Source organism: Papio anubis, chromosome 16 (assembly GCF_008728515.1).
Source record: "Papio anubis isolate 15944 chromosome 16, Panubis1.0, whole genome shotgun sequence".
In the NCBI taxonomy this organism is placed as follows: domain Eukaryota; kingdom Metazoa; phylum Chordata; class Mammalia; order Primates; family Cercopithecidae; genus Papio; species Papio anubis.
In genome coordinates this window covers 7768195-7788486 of record NC_044991.1, presented here as the reverse complement: position 1 = coordinate 7788486, position 20292 = coordinate 7768195, and the positions used below count along the sequence as shown (strand labels likewise).

The following is a 20292-nucleotide window of genomic DNA, read 5'->3' as shown; positions in this document are numbered from 1 at the left end:
CGGTAGGTGCTCAGGAAAATGTGCTCAGAGGAGAGTTATGGGTGACACCAGTCTTGTCCTGCTGTTTGGGCTGGGGCAATAGAGAGGCGCCAGCCAATGCCCGCACCGTGGGGAAGCCCAGGTCAAACAGCAGCAGGTCTCGGGGAGAAGGGAACCCCAAAGGGCTCATGTGCCTCAAATCCCCAACCTCTAGTTTGGCAGGGGCAGTGGGCCATGGCCTTTTGGGCAGGGGTCCTGTGCCCTGGATCTTGCCCAGCTCCAAAGCTAGTAAGCCCCAGGGAGGCCACCCCCACCAAGTGAAGTGGGCGTGAAGACAGATGATGGCAAAGGGACTTCCAGATGCACGAGATCAAATGTTTATTGATTTTTTTCCTAAAATACTATACATTTAAAGGAACTCTTCAACTGAAAAGACGACAATTTTTGGTAAATCTGTAGCACAGAAATGAGGATTTCTGCTGGTAAGTTCTCGTGACAGACACAGACACAGGTCCACTTTCCAAGCAAGACATCTGCTCACTGGAAACAGTAAATGCATAGCTCGTGATGGCGGTGGGCACTGCTGAGTTACATAAAATACAGGTTCTCCCCCACCCCCGGCCGCCCCATGTGACCACAGTGTAGCTCTGGCTGCAGCACCTGCTCCCTGGCGACTCTGGGCAGCCGGAGAGACTTGTGCGGTGGGTAAGACCCAGCTTTTGTTTGCACACAAGTAATAGGACGACTGAAATCTGCAACTACTGCAAAGTCGCGGGCACTTTTACAGTGTTCTGCTACGGAACCAGGACAAAGGCCAGTCAGAAGCCGGACCAGCAGTCAGCCGGTGATGACAAGCCTCCCTCCAGCAGGCACCACGTCAGAGAGGCCCCAGGCCCACTGAGCCCAGGAGGAGACCCAGCTGGCCAGCCAGACCTGTGCCCGAATGCCACAGACTTCAAGCAGTTTACAAACGAAACTCACTGTTAAATCTCATTAAAACAGTAGATGAGTGCTTTAGATTCTCTGAATATCAAATAATATATACAGATATACACTGAGACATGACAGTCTAATATAAAGCATCTTTATCTACAGATGCATTTGCTTGAAAAGTTAGTCTTCTTTTTAACTCTGAATCACTGATAAAATTGTTAATTTGCAAAAGAGCATAGTTTTAAGCAAGAATAGAGTGAAAATAATTTTTAAATATGGCGATTTGGGGGAGTTCTACCGAAGGTTCTATCTAAAGCTTCCATTCAGATGCCCAAAAGCACAAAGAGCATTAGCATTCCCAACAGAAACCCGACCATAACCCGGTTCCATCTTCCTGCTACAATCTGTTTCCTCAAACATCATCTGCCACCTGAGGCTAAGCCTACACATGGCATGGCTAACAGGGCATGGGAATAGGGAGATCGCTTCCTCAAGACTGGTGTGCATCAATCTGTGCCATAATTTAAGTAGAAATGAACAGGTGTATAAAAAAGTATAACTGTACATAGCCTTTAAATTAAAAACCTCAAAATCTTCACTCGGAAAATAGGATGTAAGCTTGTTCATTTAAGTTGCAGGTGATGGAGTCGTCAGAGAGAGTAATCAGTGGAACAAGATCAGTGTAACCCACCATTGACTCGGAAAGGAGAGACAAAGTCAAGAACATAGAGATCCATGATAGGCCAATAGGCACAGTGGGCGGGGAGGGGCAGCTATTTCTGTTGTTCTGCGTCTTCCTGCGCTCAGATCCCTCCAGCTGCACTCGGAAAGGTGCCGAGTCCCAGGCGAAATGACCAGCTCATCTGCCTTCCAGGGACACCATGAAGCCAAGAGCAATGGAACCATCATCTCTTGCAGGAAAAGGAGTGGATGCCCACATGGCTGGCTGAAGCTCCTGGGCCCGCCGCCTCCGTCCCCCGCTGGCCTGACCCCTGGCTCATCACTGGATCGCCTCCACATAATTTGCCGGGTACAGGCCAACTTGCCCGTTGTCCAATCGTCCCTTGCACCAGCCCTGCTCATCCTCGTCCTCCATCTTGGTCAGCTCGTCCCCTGTAAGACAAAGAGGGAGCCGTCTCCATGAGAGGGTGTGACACCGATGGTGGGCTAGAGAGCCACATTCACGAGCTTCGGGCCCACAGAGGGAAGGCCGGGGGCCTGCTCATTTCTCTACTAAATGCATTTTAAGTTGCCTCTTTGGTCATGGGCCTCTGACAGATCTAGAGATGACAGTCTCACACAGTAATTTAGAGCAAGCAGCTCTCAGCTGCCACAGTGGCTCCCACTGGGACTGCAGCATCGAGCTCCATAGGGCTGTGCCTTCCTCACCACCCTGGCCAGGTGGCAGGAATTCTCCCTCGGCTGTGCCCCTCCCTCACGCTGGGCCTCTTCTGTCCTCCCCACTGGGGCCCCGGCCGCCTTTCTCCCAGCAGCTGTCTCTGGGGTCTGTCCGCCTTTGTTAATCCCTCTCCTCTGCAACTTCCAGGCTGCGAGAGGGGAAGGGACCACGTCTGACAGTCATACCTGTCATTCTATCCCCAGCATCTGGCTGAGGACTTGTGCACGGTGCCATGTGTCAACCCTTCCTGACACCCTGAGATAGGAGCCCCTGGCACTGTTCTGGAATCTCCCTGTGGCTCTAATGTATTAACGTGGTTCCATTTATCTTCTGCTTGTTCCAGCCTGAAGGACCTCCTACTTCTGGCCAGGCCTCAGGTAGAGGAGGAGATACAGAGATGAGAGGAACTGATGGAGCCTGGTCTCAAGGAGGCAGACTAGGATGGTGAGGAGGAGGTGGCACTAGGGCGGGGCCCCAGGTCTGGCATTTGCCAGGTTAGGGAAGCAGAGCAGCTCAGAGCCCAGGGGTGGGCAGGGCCCATGTGCTTCTGGCTGGTAACTCACTGCAGGGAAGGCCAGTTGGGCCTGCTGGCTCGGACCTCGTCAGGAGCAAGCAATTGGTGGGAAAGAAATAGTCCCAGTGCTGTTTGGCCTTTATTGTTAAGTTTGTAGTTTTGTAACTCTCTTTGGCATTTTTTGGTCCATTTTTCAGAATTAGATGCAGTTTTCCCCCTGGTTTAGCATTTCCCTGATGCTTTGAATTTTGTATGGCAGCAATGCTGGTCAAGATGCCTGCGGAGCTAACGCCTGGGGCTTCCAGTGCTCCCCGGACTGCCTGGGCTCAAATCCCAGAGCCACCACTCACTGGCTGGGAGACCTGGACCAACTGCCTCCACTCCCTGGGCCTGTGGCCCTCATCTGTAGACTGGGGGTGCTGTGAGGATTAAGTGTTAAGACACCAAAGAACCCTGGGAGGGCGGGACACGCGTAAGCACTGGCTCAACCTCCCACTGTCATGCCACTTCTGCCAGAGCAGTGCTCCTGAGGATCTGACCCAGAGGCATCAGGAGCAGACGCAGGGGCCACAGGGCAGCAGCCGTGATGAACCCCTGCTTTGTGCCTTGGGCCCCTGGCGTTTCTTTTGTCCTGTCTTCATGGGCTGCTGTGCTCACAGGCCTGGCTCCAGGCTACCGAGGCTAGGATGAGACCTGTAGCCCCACACTACCATGTGGCAAACAGCCAGAGCACCGCAAGAGACAGACGTAAGTCAAGCCACACCGGTTGGGAGCTAATTTTGCATTGTTAAAAAGCAGGATAACACAGAAAATAGAACGAACAGGAAAGCTTTCACATTGTGCAAATGTGAACTGGTGATTAGAAGGTTCATTTCAATCAGTTTGCTTTTGACAATTTACTTGAATCTGGAAGAAACATTTTAAACCTACAAAATTACTGTCAAACCCAATAGGTAGGATTGAAAAGGAGTTAGAAATTATAAACAAATAAACCAACAAAGTCGGGGGTAACAACCCCAACCAAAGATATCAGAAACTGGATGAAGATGGCTTAAAGGCACATTAAAAAAAAATCCCAAAAAACAAAACCAAAAAAAACCCAACTTCTCAAACTGGGCAGAGGCAGCTAGCTGATAACCAGCCCAGGGGATGAGTGTCTGGGGACAGCAGGGGGGCATTTTGAGTGCTGAGGGAAGGAGGCTGAAGGCTGGTTAGAAGCTAGGCCATTGGGCACAGCCCCCAGGCCCTGGCTTCCCTGCTGAGTGGGGGATTGGGGTGGTGGTGGTAAGGCAGCCTTTCCCACAAGTGTAGCCTAAGGGCAGGGGCACACTTCAGCCTATATGGGTTGAGTTCTGGCCCAGTTTCCCTCTTGGAGTGGCAGATGCTGCTTCTAGGGGAGCTTCACAAAGAGGGCAAGAGAGAGGGAAGAATCTGGGTTGCTGTTGAGTCTGCTTTAGCCCTAGGCCACTCCAGCTTCCTTAGGTGCTACTAAGATAGCAATTTTCCTTTTTTTTTTTTGAGACAGAGTGTCACTCCATCACCCACGCTGGAGTGCAGTGGCATGATCTTGGCTCACTGCAACCTCCACCGCCCAGGTTCAAGTGATTCTCTTGTCTCAGCCTCCCCCGTAGCTGGGATTACAGGTGTGCGCCACCATGCCTGAATAACTTTTTTTTTTTTTTTTTAAAGTAGAGGCGGGGTTTGGCCATGTTCGCCAGCCTGGTCTCAAACTCCTGACCTCAAGTGATCCTTCGGCCTTGGCCTCTCAAAGTGCTGGGATTACAGGTGTGAGCCAACAAAGGTGTGGGCTAGGACTGCATGACTGTACCCCAGCTTGGCTAACAGAGTGAGACCATGTCTCTATTAAGAATAAAAAAAAAAGATTATCATTGAAGACCATTCAAAGAAGAAAAAGACATTGGACAGCAAGTCTTCACAGGTAGAGCACACATAATCAGGATCCAGGCTGTTTCATAAAACTATGGTTCCTGCTCCTGGCAACACAGGTATGTGTGTGGGTTGGTATGTGCATGGTAGGTGGGGGCAGGTAGATATGCACACATACAAGTTACTACCTGAGACAAGGCCCTACCTGGTCCAGAGGCATGCCAAGTGCTACTCCAGGGTCTGGGCAAAGCTGTGGCTTTCCTAAGGGCTTCTCTGACAGTTGGGGACCCCTGGAGAAAAGCTTCCCTCAGGGACCTACAGGGCTAGCAGCTCCCAGAGTACACATGGGGGAACCTGGTGGTCCTGGCCAACAGCTTCTCCAGATGCCCTTCTGCGTGACTAGCCAGTGCCCTGCAGTTCACAGCCTTGGCCCAGCAAGGGGAGGCGTCCAGGCACTGGCTTGGGGGCACCTCACTATTTCTGAGTCTTGGCATTGGGCATCTGCTACTATTTTTTTTCTTTTTTTTTTGAGACCGAGTCTCGCTCTGTCACCCAAGCTGGAGCGCAATGGCACAATCTCAGCTCACCATAAGCTCCACCTCCCAGGTTCAAGTGATTCTCCTGCCTCAGCCTCCCAAGTAGCTGGGACTACAGGCAGCCGCCACTATGCCCTGCTAATTTTTTGTACTTTCAGTAGACAGGGTTTCACCCTGTTAGCCAGGATAGTCTTGATCTCTTGACCTCATGATCCGCCCACCTCAGCCTCCCAAAGTGCTGGGATTACAGGCGTGAGCCACTGTGCCCGGCCTACCTGTTTTTTTTTTGTTTTTTTTTAAGAGATGGGGTCTTGTTCTCTCTTCTAGGCTAGAGTACAGTGGTATGAACATGGCTCACTGCATCCTCTTGGGTTTCAGTGATCCTCCTGCCTTAGCCTCCCAAGCAGCTGGGACTATAGGTATGCATCACCACACCCAGCTAATCTGCTACTTTGGTTTGTTTATTTATTTGAGACAGGGTCTTGCTCTGTTGCCCAGGTTGGAGTATAGTGGTACAATCATGGTTCATTGCAACCTCAATCTACTGGGCTCAGGTGATTCTCCCACCTCAGCCTCCCAGATGGTTGGGACTACAGGCACGTGCCACTAAAATCAGCCCAGCTAATTTTTTCTTTTTTTTTGAGACAAAGTTTTGCTCTGTCACCCACGCTGGGGTGCAGTGGTGCGATCTCAGCTCACTGCAACCTCCGCCTTCCAGGTTCACGTGATTCTCCTGCCTCAGCCTCCTGAGTAGCTGTGATTACAGGCGTCTGCCACACGCCTGGCTCATTTTTGTATTTTTAGTAGAGACAGGGTTTCACCATGTTGGTTAGGCTAGTCTTGAACTCCTGACCTCAAGTGATCTGCCTGCCTCGGCCTCCCAAAGTGCTGAGATTACAGGCACATGTCACCATGCCTGGTCTAATTTTTCGTATTTTTTGTAGAGACAGGTTTCGCCATGTTGCCCAGGCTGGTCTCAAACTCCTGGGCTCAAGCGATCCTTCCACCTCGGCCTCCCAAAGCTCTGGTACTACAGATATGAGCCACAGCATCCAGCCAATTGGCTGCTTTTGACAATGAAGCCAGGGCACTGGGGAAGGGCCTGCAGTGACTCACATGAAACTTTTCCAGACTTAAAAAACAAAAAAGAGCCCCCCACCTGCAGGTGGGAAGCCCTCCTCCCCTGGATGCCGGGGGAGCCCACCTACCAGCCTTGAAGCTCAGCTCATCGTGCTCCTGCCCCTCGTAGTCATACAGGGCCCGGACTCGCACTTCCGTCCCCGAGGTGGCGTCGTCGTCGAATGGATTCGAGTCCCCATTGGCATCCGTGGAGGAGAAGGGGTTGTTAGACTCATCGTCTGACCAGTCGGTGGGATAGCTCTGGGTCTTCTCATAGCTGCTGACACTGCAAGAAAGGGGAGGCCACAGGGCTGTCAGCACAGGGCTGGCAGAGGGTGTGAGGCCCCCGCCCCTGCAAGGGGAGGGCACTGGAGCCTTGGGGCTCAGGGCTGAGGGCTCCTTCCGAAGGAGCACAGGTAGAGCCAGTGCTAGTGCGAGTTCATGCCATCCACACTCATCCTGAGCCACCAACAGGCTTTCCAGGGGCAGGCGGCTGGAGATGCCCACAGCAGAGGCCAACCTGGGGCCTCGCTCTCTAGTCCCCAGCACAGACTGCGTGCTTTTTTGTTTTCCTGTCATGGTGCTGCTGGGGCCTTGAAGGGTTAACAGGACAGAAAAAAAGCAACTGAAGATTGTTAGCTGTGCCCTCCCCGAGGAATGGGGGTGCCAGAGAGCCTGTGCACCAGCAGGCGGTGGGCCTGGGTGCAGCACGCCAGGTGCCCACTTCCTGCAGAGCTTCGTGCATTGCTGAGTGCTCAGGGGTGAGACCCCTGGACAGACAGACAGAGGGAGAAAGACAGAGCGAGCGAGGTGGGACCAGAGGAAGCGTTTGTTCACCAACTTTTTGGCCTTAGTGTCCTCCTTCTCACTGACGGTGCTGCCCGTGTCGTCCTCATCCTCGAAGGGGTTGTAGCTGGACTGTGACTGCGCAGACTGGGCGGGGTTGCTCGGGACATTAAGGGTGCTATGGAGAGAGAGAGCTTTCAGGGGATCCCAGCTCTGCAGGGGCCCATGAGGGTCCTGGCAATTCCTAGCTGCAGGATCTCAAGGGACAGATCAGCTCCTCCTGTGACTGGAGGGGACCATGGTGTTTCAACAGAAAGGTTACTGTGGCAGAATGCGGGCAATAATACTTCAGCTGTGAAACATGGTCCAGGAGCCTAGGAGAGGACTTGGTTTCCCTTTTCCTTCCTTGCACCTGGAGACAGTCCGTCCAGAGCAGGGGCCTTGGGGTGGTGGGTGACAAGCCACAGTTGGAGCAAAAGTGGTTTCCATGTTCAGGGCTTCTCCCCTGTCCTGGCTCCTACCACCGTGAGCTGGGGGGAGGTCAAAGAGCCCCTTGGGGTCTCCTCTGAGAGTGATAGTTTGGGAGGGGCCGGCTCTCATGGATGAGTGGGAGAGGCCTCTGAGCTCTTCAGACCACACGGCCTCCTCCTGACTAGTAAGGGGTTCAAGGCTCACTCTTCTGCTCTGTGGGGCTGGAGCTTCCAAAATCAGGGCCAGGGCCTGCTGCACAGTCTTTTCTAGGCATAAAGAAGGATTCCTTTGGTGCTCCAGAGGGAAAATCCAGTCATGCAACTGCCTACTGTGTGCCAGGCCCAGTGTGGGAGCCAGAGAGATCTGGGCCAAGCTCTGCCTGAGGGCTGGGAGCCGGGAGCTAAGTTACGCACTACGAAGACCACAGGGAGACCGTCAAGCAATCAGACAGGCACCAAGGGCCCTGGAGCCCCACCAAGTAACTGATCCTATGGACCAGGCTACCCTGGCCAGCAGCACCTTCTACTTCCAAGACCAGGGCCTCAGGGCACAGGCCCCCAAAGCACTGGACGGACGGCTCAGCCTGAGCACCCACCACTCCAGAACCAAGGAAGGGAGGCGAGGACATGCCTCCAATGCCACCAGAGTGATCCTGAGTGGCCAGTAACTGCCTCATCCGCTTCAGCCTGGCAAGGGGTACTGGACCTAGGCCTGCTGGAGGCCAATATCCAGGCCACACGTCTGAGCTCACCGGCCCTCCTCCCTCCTTGGCACCTTTCTCTAGCAGACTGTTGTGAGAGGGCACTGGTGGGGGCGGCTGAATTGTGCAGCAGCGCTGGCCAGCCCAGGGTCCCCAGCGTCTCCTCTGAGGCAGTGTTTCTTCTTTCCCATTCCCACCCCCAAGCATTACAGGTGCTGGCCTGATCCCTGCGACAGGCACTTACCGCCGAGCCCACCCGCCCAGACAGTGTGCATAGCAGCAGAATGATGACAGCCACACCTGCTGGGAAGCCTAGCTAGGGGCTTCAGTGCCTGGGGCTGCAGGAAGGCCATGGGAACCTGGGCTGAGCCTTCTTAGGAAGCCCCAGTATGAAATGACTATTACTGACTGTGACATGGAGGCCTCTGGGCAGGTCCTGTAGGAAGACCTCCTCTAGCACACACTTTCCAGAAGGTTCTAATGACCACAGTGCCACCCTTATATCTCTCGTTTTCAGCCAGTGACTAAGTCAGAAATAACTAATGCTCCTAGCGAAGAGGTAATTTGGAAGGGAGATGTCTGGCAGTCCTCTCCTGTCCCTCCCTTGACTGGCGCCTGCACATAATACAGAGTGACCATGAAACTCAGCAGGACCTCGGCTGCCCAAGGGAACCAGGGTGGCACCTCCACCAGTGTCCAGGCAGGGCGGTGCTATCCCTGGAGACATGAATGCCAGCCCTGTCATCAGCTCCTACCCACTCGGGTCTGAAGCTCAGGGCCAAGGCTCCCTCTCTGGATCTGTCAGCAGCTCTGGCACCAGGCAGGAAGATGACCCTCCCCGGAGATGCCCCGGGCCACGGCCCACAGAGCTCGGGAGCCCAGGAACCTCCCAGGTGTCCAGGCTGGGTCATGGTCCACAGAGCTCAGGAGCCCAGGAACCTCCCAGGTGTCCAGGCTGGGGCTCTCCTGGACCATGCAGATTGCCCGGGGGCCCCCCTCCATGGAACGGCCTCTTTTGGATGGAGGTGGCACCCACTCACCTGCTGGGCTTATTCGGCAGAGACTGGTCGCCTGTCTGGTTGATGCCCGTCAGAGTGACGCCGTCAGTGGCCTTCTTCTTCTCTCTCCGGCTGAGGGTTCGATTCAGGTCTGCGGACCACTCCTGGGTAACAGGTGCCAAGGGAGAGAAACCGAAGGTTCACTTGCGGGAAGCCACGTCTGTCCTCCATTCCTACCCAGCAAGCCTGCGGTCCGCTCCGTGCATCTCATGTGTAGACTCGGGGCCCCTGCTCTCCCTGGCTTCCCAAACCTCAGGCTCCCCACGCCCCACTTATGAATCCAAACGACCTGAGTCCCTCCTCACTGTTCAAAGCAGGGGCACTTCTACCACCACCCCTAGGCCATGCTGCCCCCTCCTAGAGGACCAGCGGGGGTGGCGAGGACCAGGGCAAGGTCCTGGGCCTCCTGATCCTGACCCTTCCCACCAAGGTTCTCAGCCCCATCCCCCTCAGGCCAGCATGGGCCCCTGTGGCCTCCCCAGATGTCGTGCTGAGCCTCCTAAAGTAGACATGAGCCAGCCTCTGAGGCACTTGTCCTGAAGTGCTGAAGATCCTTTGCGTCGATGCCCTAAATTGTCCCTGGGCCACAGGGTCAAGACAGCTGGCTTCGGAGACCTGAGCAAGCCTGCCATGTGGAAAAATGGGCCCTGGACTGCAAATAAAACCAGGGCTACGTGGCTACCACCTGACAGAAGGGGCAGGCAAGCAGACTCACAGTCTCCAAGGAGCAGGGCTCTCCCCTGTGTTTTGCTGCCCTGGGATTTTCCTCTGGGACCTGAGCTCATGCTGGGGCTAACGAAGCACAGCACGCTCCTCCCGGAAGCCTCATGAGTTCTCGGGCAGCGAACGGGCTTCACCAGCTGCACGGAAAATGGACTAGGGCAAAATCATGAATGGAGACTGTGTCTTGATTTTCTAGAAGAGTCTGTGCATGCCTGCAGGTGTTTAATGAGCTCTCCTTCACCGACATCTCCACCGGTTACCAGACAACTTTGATTAAAACTTGGTGTGGCTGAGTCCACAGCTCTGCTCACACGTACTTACAGAACTTTTATTTTTTATTTTATTTTTTGAGACGGAGTCTCGCTCTGTCGCCCAGGCTGGAGTGCAGTGGCCGGATCTCAGCTCACTGCAAGCTCTGCCTCCCAGGTTTACGCCATTCTCCCGCCTCAGCCTCCTGAGTAGCTGGGACTACAGACGCCTGCCACCTTACCCGGCTAGTTTTTTGTATTTTTTAGTAGAGACGGGGTTTCACCTTGTTAACCAGGATGGTCTCGATCTCCTGACCTCGTGATCCGCCCGTCTCGGCCTCCCAAAGTGCTGGGATTACAGGCTTGAGCCACCGCGCCCGGCCAGAACTTTTAGGTTGGAAGCCAACTCAGAAGCATCCTGTCTAACCTGTCCATTTGTCAGATGAGGAAACTGAGGCCCAGAAAGGCAACGTGACTTGCCCACGCAGAGGGGGTGGCAGACCTGGGCCCCTGATCCTAAATCTGGGTCACCTTTTTGTCTATTAATTATTTTCTGACTGTAATAGGTTGACTGAGAACTCAATCAGAACCTCAGAGTTCTCCACAGTGACCTCTGAATATAAATTCATCCTGATCAGGCAGCTTCCAAAGGCCAATGGGATCAATACCAAGCTGGTGCTGAAGGGAAGGGCCGGCTTTCAATACCCCTGACAGCAGGGCAGCCTCAGCTGAACTGCTAGGAGCCTGGCAGGGGCAGCACACACACCCATGAGGGCCACAGACACCCTGCACGGCGTATGGCACTCTATGAGTTAGCCGAACGCAGACACTTACTTCATCCTTGTGGCATGAAAAATAAAACAAAGAACTGCATTAGAGAAAGTCAGGCATGGTCCTGTAACAGCTGCAAATGTGCGGACAAGGAACGCACAGGGGCTGGTTCCCAGTCAGTGGACCCACAGAGAGAAGGGCCCCCTGGGCTCTGGCTGGGACACCCTCCAGGAGACAGACTGTCAAATAGTCCTCCCCACTGTGCCCCTCTCTGGGTATAATGGGCACCTCTAAGGTACCCAAGTGAGTTTCACAGGTGGTTTCCTGTGCCACTCCGGGAGCAGCAAATCCTCACTGTGTGAAACCCCAGCTGTGCACAAAACACATCAGCCGAGGCTTCCTGGTGTGTGGCTCCAGAGGAGAGGCTGCGCTTTGTGCTGTCCCCTCTAGGGCCACTTCCACTCGGGAAGGCTCTGGCCCTCCATGCTCTCCCAGTGCCTCTGTGGAAGGGGCACAGCTGCTCTGCAGCCTCCTACTGGGAGCAAGTCCTGGGCTGGCACAGGGGAGTGCTCGGCGGCAGGGCCCATGCTGTCATTTGGAGAAACCTTCCTGTTAAGGGCCACAAAAGAAATGCAGGAGTAAGGACTGATAAAACTGCAGGCTACGAGGCCCCAGGAGGCTTCTGAGGGGTGGGCCTGGGTCAACAGCCCTGCATGGACAAAGTCACCATGTTCCCCAACAGCCCCCGACAGGAGGTGGGTGCTCTTGTCATTCCCATTCCACACGTGGGAAAACCGAGTCACAAAAAGGGTGAATAGTTTGCTCAGCTTCCCATAGGTGGTCAGAGATGAGCAGAATCTGAATGCAGCCCGGGCTCTGGCCGCTGCTGAGTCGGGGAAGCCACGAGGTCCATGCCCACGGCAGAGGTAGTTGCCCTCAGCATCCCCGCTGGGGCAGCTGACGCCACGTGCTTCAGCCTTAGGGGCATCAGGACCTTCACCCACTGCCTTCAGGGTGCCAGGTGGGGCCTGGTGACCAATCCTAGGCCTAGGTGAGTCCTGAGATCCCCAAGTCCTTGCATTTCGAATGTAAAGATAATGAAAGGCTCAGACCCACATGATGGAAAAAGAACGTTCATTTTGAATCAGGATTCACTGAATTTACTGCCTGGAGTAGGGAAAAGTCCTTTGTTGGAAGGGTAAGGAGGGCTGCCCACTGAGACCACCTCCCCTCCCCTGGCCCACTGTGAGGGGGGCACTGTGGCTGCTCCCTTCCCGGCCATTCCACAGGGTGAATCAGGGACCTGAGGTCCTGTGTGCCTGCGGCTCCTGGGACTGACTAGGAAGGAAGGGAATGCCAGTGGCCAAAGAGTGACAGTCAAACATTGCCAACTAGAGAGGACATAACTGCAACTTCCCAAGAGGTTCAGAAGGCCTTTGGTAATGCCTGCAGCCCCCCAGGACTCTATGCCAGAACTTGGTCTGTACTATAGCTATGCCTAAAGACTGCCTGATAAACAGGGCAAACACCAACATAGAGTCTGGAATGAGAATGAGGACATCGTCTACCAACTCTGTGGGCCCAGGTCCTCTTCCAGGCCAACGAGGTCATGGGCACACCCTCCTCTTACCTCAAACTGTGGCCAGTTCATGGCCATGCCTGGCCCGTGATTGGCTCGGAACCACCTCAGGTCCTCCACCGCATCAGCTGCTCTGATGCTCTGCTCCAGGTCATGGTAAACGGCTTTGTAGCTAAATCAGAGGGAAACATGGCTCTTTTAGAAGGCAGGGGCCAGCTACCATTTGTCTCAGCCCAGTGCCAGCCAGAGCAGGTCCCGTGGTCTCTGCCCCGTGAGGTGGTTTCACAGACAGAGCCAGAACACTCCTCCCTTGGCTCGGGCGGAATATCACGGGCCGCCACGTGCACAGATGGCTTCTGACAAATGAGCTTTAAATCAAACCAGCAAAGCAGGTGGCAATGAATGAGCCCTGCTCTGTGTCACATATGCAAAAGGCACCAGCAGGTGGGCTGCGTGGGCCACCACTCTGTGTGCTCCCATTTAACCAGGCCCAGAGTTGAGGAAGAGAAAACTGGAGGGTGTTAGAAAGTAACCCTCCTTCCTCATCTGTCAGAAAGGCTTTATACCCAGACGTGCAAATGCAGAGTGTGAAGATGACCCAGTGCTGAACACACCCACCAAGATGCGGTGGGGGCCGCCTTCCACCTGGCAGCCATCACTGGCTCACCTTCCTAGGAAGCTGCCCTGTGGGGGAAGAGTATGGATCACCGCTGGACCTGATATTTTCACTTATAATCGCTATGGCTGGTGAGTCATGTGCTTTCTCTGGGCTTCGGTTTCCTCCTCTGTTGAGTGGACACAACCATCAAGGGTTGAGTTGTGTCCTTCATAGGAGACATGCTGGAGTCCAAACCCCAGTGCCTCGGAATGTGGCCTTATTTGGAAATAAGGTCTTTATAATCAAGGTAAAATGAGGTCATTAGCAGGAGCCCTAATCCATATGACTGGTGCCTGTATTAAAAGGGGGAAATCCAGACACAGAGACAGACAAGCCTCCGCATGATGGAAGTCACTCCACATGCAGAAGAGGCCGACACAGGCCAGCCCCACCCTGCTCCTGCCAGCAGAGCTGCCTCGGGCAAGTCATTTAATCTCACCCAGCCTCAGCTTCCTCATCGATAAGATGGGGTCAGTGCCACCCACTTTACAAAACTGTCATAAAAATGGAATGGTGGCAGAGCAACAGTGGTGCAATAACTTGCCTTTGATGATTTTTATACAGAGGGAGACAAAAGGAATGTGTTTTTGTGATGCGTCCCTACATGGTTCTGCTAGATGGATGACAGTAGTCCATGCCCTTGAGTTAGCCGGGACCTCTGCCCTGGTGAAGGCATCACAGAAGCAAAGATGAGGAAAGCACAGAACAAACAGCACAGCTTCCATGTCACAATTCAGAGCCATGTCTCAGAGGGTATGTGCTGTCCTGGGGGCTGAGAGCCACTAAGCAGTCAGCTGATCACAAAGGGCCTCAAAGAAAGACTGTCCCAGGCACAACCAGCCCAGAAATGCCAGATTCACCCCCAGTGGATCTTAGATATGCCAGCTGCGGCTGGGCACGGTGGCTCACGCCTGTAATCCCAGCTACTCGGGAGGCTGAGGCAGGAGAATCGCTTGAACCCGGAAGGCAGAGGAGGCTGCAGTGAACGGAGATCACGCCACTGCACACAAGCCTGGCGACAGAGCAAGACTCTGTCAGAAAAGAGAGGAGAGGAGAGAGGGAGAGGAGAGAGGGAGAGGGACAGGGAGAAGGAGAGGGAGAAGGAGAGGGAGAGGAGAGGAAAGAAAAGGAAAAGCAAAGCAAAGCAAAGCAAAGCAAAGTCAGCTGCGTTGGTCCTAGCTGTGGCCCCAGAAAGGGCAATCTCCCTTCCTGCCCAGACCCGTACGTGGAGCTGGCAGAGTGGGCCTGGCCTTATCTGCTTGGGCCAGCAATTGGCTGGGTCAGCCAGGCCTTCCACAGGTCCAGCCAGCCATGCCTGCAGCTGCAGAAACGCTCAGCAGAGGGGCCCTCCCTGCCATGCAGATTACAGAGAAGCAGGAGGCCCTGAGGGTGGTGAGGAGACCTCCTGACAAACGCGCCATCCCAAACCTGGGAGCAGCATCTGTGTTTGCTTCAAAAGCACTTTCCGTTGACTTCAACGACATGTGTGTTTTAGCTCAAAGGAAACTTACCCAGTCACATTGGACAGGTCTAGGTGCTTCTGAACCTCCAGCAGAACCTCCCGGAAGAAGCGCAGGCGTTTCTCCTCGAACTGCTGGCACTGCTCAAACACCTGCTCCATGTTCTCCATGTACTGGGGCGTGCCCTGGTCGAGCTCCTTCAGGGACTTCTCATACTTATCTTTGGTCTAAAGGAAAATCCAGGCACAAGACAAAGGTTCATTTCCATTCGGCCCTTGGCTCACCCCACCCCTGGAGTGTCTCAGGCCTCCCCAGATTCCAATGCAAAGAAAAAACAGGAGCTCTGGCTTCTGACAGACTTCAAGTTCAAGTCCCAGTCCCTCCACCCCTGCAAGGTAAATCACACTCCTGCCATCTGCCCGGTCTCTCAGCTGCAGCAAGGCCCAGAGAGGTAGATGCCGGCAAAGGGCAGTCTCCCCAGAGCCTGGTGTGTGTGGTTTTGAGTGTGCCAAACGCCCATGTCCTCTTTTCCCTGTGGGGAAGGGCTGTGCCTGGCTACCCTCAAGCCTCCCACAGAAAAGGTGGGGCTGGGGCTGAATCCTGCAGCTCTCTTGGAGCCTCACTGTCCTTTATCAGATGAGGACACTCTCTCCTTCACAGTGTTCTGATATGTAAATGATGGGCTGCAGGAAGAAGGCATTCAAAAAGAGTCCTCCTTCCTCTGTCCTTCAGCCCACTCCATCCCCCTCACATAGCTGCTCCCTCCCAGATTGTCCCAAGAAGGGGTTTTGCAAGGCAGGAAATGTTAAAAGCAGGTGTGGCCTATCTCAAGAGTATCGAGGGGCAGCTAGAAAATGTGTGAAATTCTGAAGATGTGGCTAAAGTGGGCACATTCATCTGGTGGGGATGTGCCTCGAGGTCAATGGCCTCCCTTCACCCCTCATCTTGGGGGCAGGGCCACCAGTTTGGTGACCAGGTGGTTTTGTTAGTTGGTGGGATCATGGTCGTGTTGGGCCCCCTGGGGTGGGTGAGCGATAGCAGGGCTGGGGCCACCTATTTATTGCAATTCTTTCTACTATGGGGGTAGTCACGGGCTCCACTCGAGTCTAAGCTTTGCTGTCCCTAACAACATATGCAGGGCCTTCTGAGGAAGGAAGGAAGGATGAGGAAGGATGGAGTGCTTCCTGAGCCACTGCAAGCCTATGGGGCACCCGCTCTGCCCCCAGCTGGGACTGAGTCTACCCTGCCCATGAGGCTCCCCTCCTCCCCTCCCAGATGCTCGCCTCTGACTCATGTGGCTCAGGGCCCTGGGAGACTCCGCTTCAGGCTCCAAAGCAACTCCTCTCCTTGAAGCCTTCCGCAGTCTCCTGAGACCAGGTCCCACCCCGCCCTCTAGGGCCCTGACTCCTGCCCCTTTCTCCTCTCCTGGTATCCGGGTCCTTGCTCTGCTTCTCAGCCTCCTCAGATGGCTGGGCTTGGGTCCTCTGTGCCTACAGGAAAAGGCCACCCCTGCCAGGGCTGGGGCATGCCCAGCAGAAAGAGAGCTCCACAGCGCTGTGGTGATTCCTATTCCCCACCGCCATTGACATTGCCCGTGCCCACTACCTGGCAGCCCTGCAATGGGAGCCTAGCTCAGAAGCCCAAGACACACAGCTGTGGGTTCAGCGCCCGGCATCTGGAGGATACTGCTTAAGTGACACAGCAGTCCCATCTCAGGAGCCTTCAAGACACAGTAGCCTCCCAGAAGCTCTCAGGGTACTAGTGGCAACAAGATGCTCCACCTCTGGACTACCCCTGCCCTCAGCCTGTGCCGACCCTGCTGGCCCCAAGTCCTGCCCCCAGCACAGGCCAGGTACTGAGCAGGGTCATCACTGTTCTGGAAACCCCCTTGCAGGGCATAGAAAGTTCTCAACGAATACCCATGGAGTAAAACAAAAGGTGGCCTTCACCCTTAGGTGGATTGTAATATTTTCGCACTAAATGCAAAAAGTTCTTTTCTGATGGATGCTCCAAGACGTAGTTGATGGCTGATAAGAAACATGAAAGTACATGTGCATCCAGTCAGCAGTGGTATGTATGTATGTATGTATGTATGTATGTATGTATGTATGTACCTACCTACCTACTTACCTACCTACCTACCTACTTTAGAGATGGGGTCTCACTCTGTCACCCAGGCTGGAGTGCAGTGGTGTGACCACAGCTCGCAGCAGCCTCGAACTCCTGGGCTCAAGCAATCCTCCCACCTCAGTCTCTGAAGTAGCTGGGACTACAGGCACATGCCTCCACACCCAACTAAATTTTTAAATTTTTTGTAGAGATGAGGTCTCACTACGTTGCCCAGGCTGTGTGCTGGATTTTGGAAACTGCGTCAAGAAGGGTGCTGGGGAGGGACTGGCCTCCTCTCCAGAGCTCTAGGCCCACAAGGACCTCTCACATCCTGCAGTTACTGGCCAGACCACAGAGGCAGGGAGGGCCCCAGGAGGGAACCCACCGCAAAGTGTCCCATTCATCCTGCCAGATGCTTATGTCCAACCTCGCGCCCTGGGCCTGTTCTGCAAAGCCTGAGTTGATGTTCTGGGTGGCTGTCAAACATGAAAGGCCTCTCTTCCTCTCCATCTCCGTCTCCCTTTCTCTCACACAGGCACGGCCCCGCCCAACATGGAGAAGCCCCATCTTTCTTCTAGGCACCTTTTTGGGCACCTGATTCCCTGGGATTCTAGCAAAGGCCGGAGAGTTCTCCGGGACCTTGTGCTTCTTGAGCCCACGTGCCCCGCACTCAGTAGTTGGTTCCAGGCTCTTCACCTGATCCCACCATGGAGGCACCTGGGCTGCTTCAAAAGCCCAGATTCCTGGCTCCAGCAATGGGAGTGAGAGGGGTTTCCCAGAGGATTCTGACGCTCAGTCGGAGTGATGAACGTGTAGATGACGGGTTCCCCTTGCTATGCCGACAGCATAGCAGTGAGGAACAGTGGAGAAAGGGCATAGGCATATGTATGGGCTTGAGGTCAGAAGTTCCTGCTCTCACCTGCTGGATGGCACGACTTAACCTCTCTGATCTTGGTTTTCTCATTCACAAAAAAGGGATGCCACCACCTAACTGACAGGGGCTGGGAAAGGTTAGTGGGTGGTGAAACCAGCTTAGGCCTCCTGCCTCCCTTTTGCCCATGTCCTCTTCCTGGAGTGCAGCCTCTCTCTACCTCATTCCGTCTCTCTCTGCAAATCCTGGTGGGGAATTTCATCTCCAAACACTGAGGCAGGGCAGGCCCTCGGCAACCGCACCCCCCCAGCCCTCACCTGTCATGGCTGAGCAAAGGAGGGGAGGTGGGGCCGAGGGCTGAGCCCTCCCTTCCTGTGAACTATTAAATCACAAGACGATGACGCTGTCTGGTTTTAAGTCCTGTGACTCCAGGACCTTCTAGGCAGAATCACTGTCGACATCTGCGGAGCACTTCATAGTTGACACAGTGATTTCTCACTCACCCACCGGGGCGGAAAATCTCCCCTTCACAACAGCAATGGAAGGGCACCCAGGATGCCACAGTGCCTGGTCACGGTCTCTCGTGGGCCAGAGACCACCCTTCTGCCACCCCTGGCTCCATAACCTCTGCCTCACTCTTGCGGCCTGTCACTGTGGAGACTGCGGGGCACCTCCATCCCCCCTCCCACCTGGCTCCCCAGACAAGTGCTCCCAGCCTACAGTCCCTCCCCCAGGTCTCTGCCTCCAGCCCCTCTCCCTACACAAGCAGAGCAAACCTTCTAAACCATCTCACCCTCCTCACCTCCTCCCTGACCCCACCCAGGCTCAGGCCTTCCTCAGTGGCTCCTGGTCAGCAGCATCCTAAGCTCCTTACTCAGCCTGGCTGTCCAGGCCACTGGCGATTTGGTCCTCGTAACCCTCCATGACAGCTCACACCACACCCATTCGCACCCACCATTGGCCACAACCATTCACACTCATCACTGGCCATGCCCATTCACACTGACCACTGGCCATGCCCATGTTGGCACAAGCAGTTCCCTGCAGCAATCCCAGCTGTCCTTGTGTCTCTGAGCACAAAGAGCTGTCTCTTTCCCTCAGCTTGCCCAGAGCTTGGCTCTGCCCCTCAACTGAGCAGGTACAGTGGCTATGGTGAGGTGAGGTGCTAGGGCACTCACCTGTGGCCTTCTTGAGGACAGGGGTGTGTTTCATTGGTTCTTTATCCCTCTATCCACCCAATCACCCAAGCAGTTACAGAAGGCTTACTATGTGCCAGACATGTGATCAACTGACACGGTGACACTCGACGTGTAAAAACAAGTGTACAATTTACCTTAAGAACATCTTGCTTGCACTTTTCTATTTTGTCTTGCAATTTCTTGAGCTGTTCAGGGTTGAGGGATGGGTCTGCCTTGCTGTTGGCTTCTCGTGAGATAGCCAGCTTCTCCTCTTTGCACGCTGCATGGTGGGCTTTCTTTGCTGCTTCTACCTACAGGGATAATGAGTTCCTGAATGCCATGTCGCTGGGAGTTCCGGATCTCACTAGAGGTTACACAGACCATGGGAATGCTTGTGCTACCAAGAGGGGAGGAAAAGGCAGGTACAAAATTGTATGTATACTATCATAGCAACTAGTCACAACAGGAATGCACTCAACACATATTCACGGAGCACTTGCTTGCCCCGTGAATGGTTCGAGGCACCAGGGATACAGCAAGAAACACAAGAGCCCAGGCCTTTGTGAAGCTTTCATTTGAGTTGTGGGAGGCAGATACAGTACAGGAAAAGTTACATGCCAGAGTCAATTGGAGGGCATTAAGTGTTGGGGAGGACAACAGAGACGGAGCATGGGGTGGGTGGAGAAAGCCACTGAGATGACATGGAACATGCACATGGAGGGGTTATGGACATCCCAGGAAGACCATGCCAGGCTGCTGGATCAGCGAATACAAAGAAAGTTCCAAGGAGGAACCTAGCATGAGCGAGAGGACTATACTGGGTGGTTGTGGGGAGGGGGCGCAGGGTGATCGGCCACATTTCCTCTGGTTTTAATGGCTATTTTACACACACACACACACACACACAGACACACACACACTCTCTCTCTCTCTCCCCCCTCTCTCTCTCTCTCTCTCTCAATAGATCCTTCCTTATTTGAGCCAAAGCCACAGATTTCATTCTAGAGGGAAGGAGGAGTTTACAGCAAAGGCCTCATGAGACATAGACAGTTTCATTATGAATGGGGCCAGGGACAAAACAGAAGAGAAAGGAGATGCGACAAAAGCTGAAACACAGAAAAGGAGACACAGAGAAAACCATCCGGAAAGACAGAGGCATGTTCTGGATGATTCTGAGGAGGAGGAAGGCAGTGCAGGGCCAGAGAACAGCTGGGTGTTGGGGGTGGCACATCTACCGTCTAGCCCATTCCAGCAGGGAATGGGGGCGAGGCTGCAGGCAGGGGCGGGGCACACAAGCGGAGGGCTGGGGTGGA

At 54.3% G+C, this 20292-nt stretch overlaps 1 protein-coding gene across 9 annotated transcripts in view; it reads right to left on the bottom strand.

The window, feature by feature from the left end:
- Window positions 1–340: 340 nt before the first annotated feature.
- Window positions 341–20292, bottom strand: part of PACSIN2 (protein kinase C and casein kinase substrate in neurons 2) — a 146797-nt gene continuing 126845 nt past the window's right edge. For 4 of the 9 annotated variants that reach the window (XM_009217430.4, XM_009217428.4, XM_009217429.4 and 1 more), the window contains 8 exons: window positions 19135–19290; window positions 14873–15048; window positions 12755–12875; window positions 11188–11193; window positions 9365–9486; window positions 7209–7331; window positions 6457–6653; window positions 341–2025 (listed from right to left, as the gene is read on the bottom strand). In XM_009217430.4, coding sequence (XP_009215694.1) covers window positions 1913–2025; window positions 6457–6653; window positions 7209–7331; window positions 9365–9486; window positions 11188–11193; window positions 12755–12875; window positions 14873–15048; window positions 19135–19290 — 1014 coding nt within the window. In that variant the 3' untranslated portion in view covers window positions 341–1912. The remainder of the gene's footprint in view (window positions 2026–6456; window positions 6654–7208; window positions 7332–9364; window positions 9487–11187; window positions 11194–12754; window positions 12876–14872; window positions 15049–19134; window positions 19291–20292) is intronic. The other 5 variants (XM_009217432.4, XM_021921642.2, XM_009217433.4 and 2 more) reach the window with 3 other exon arrangements.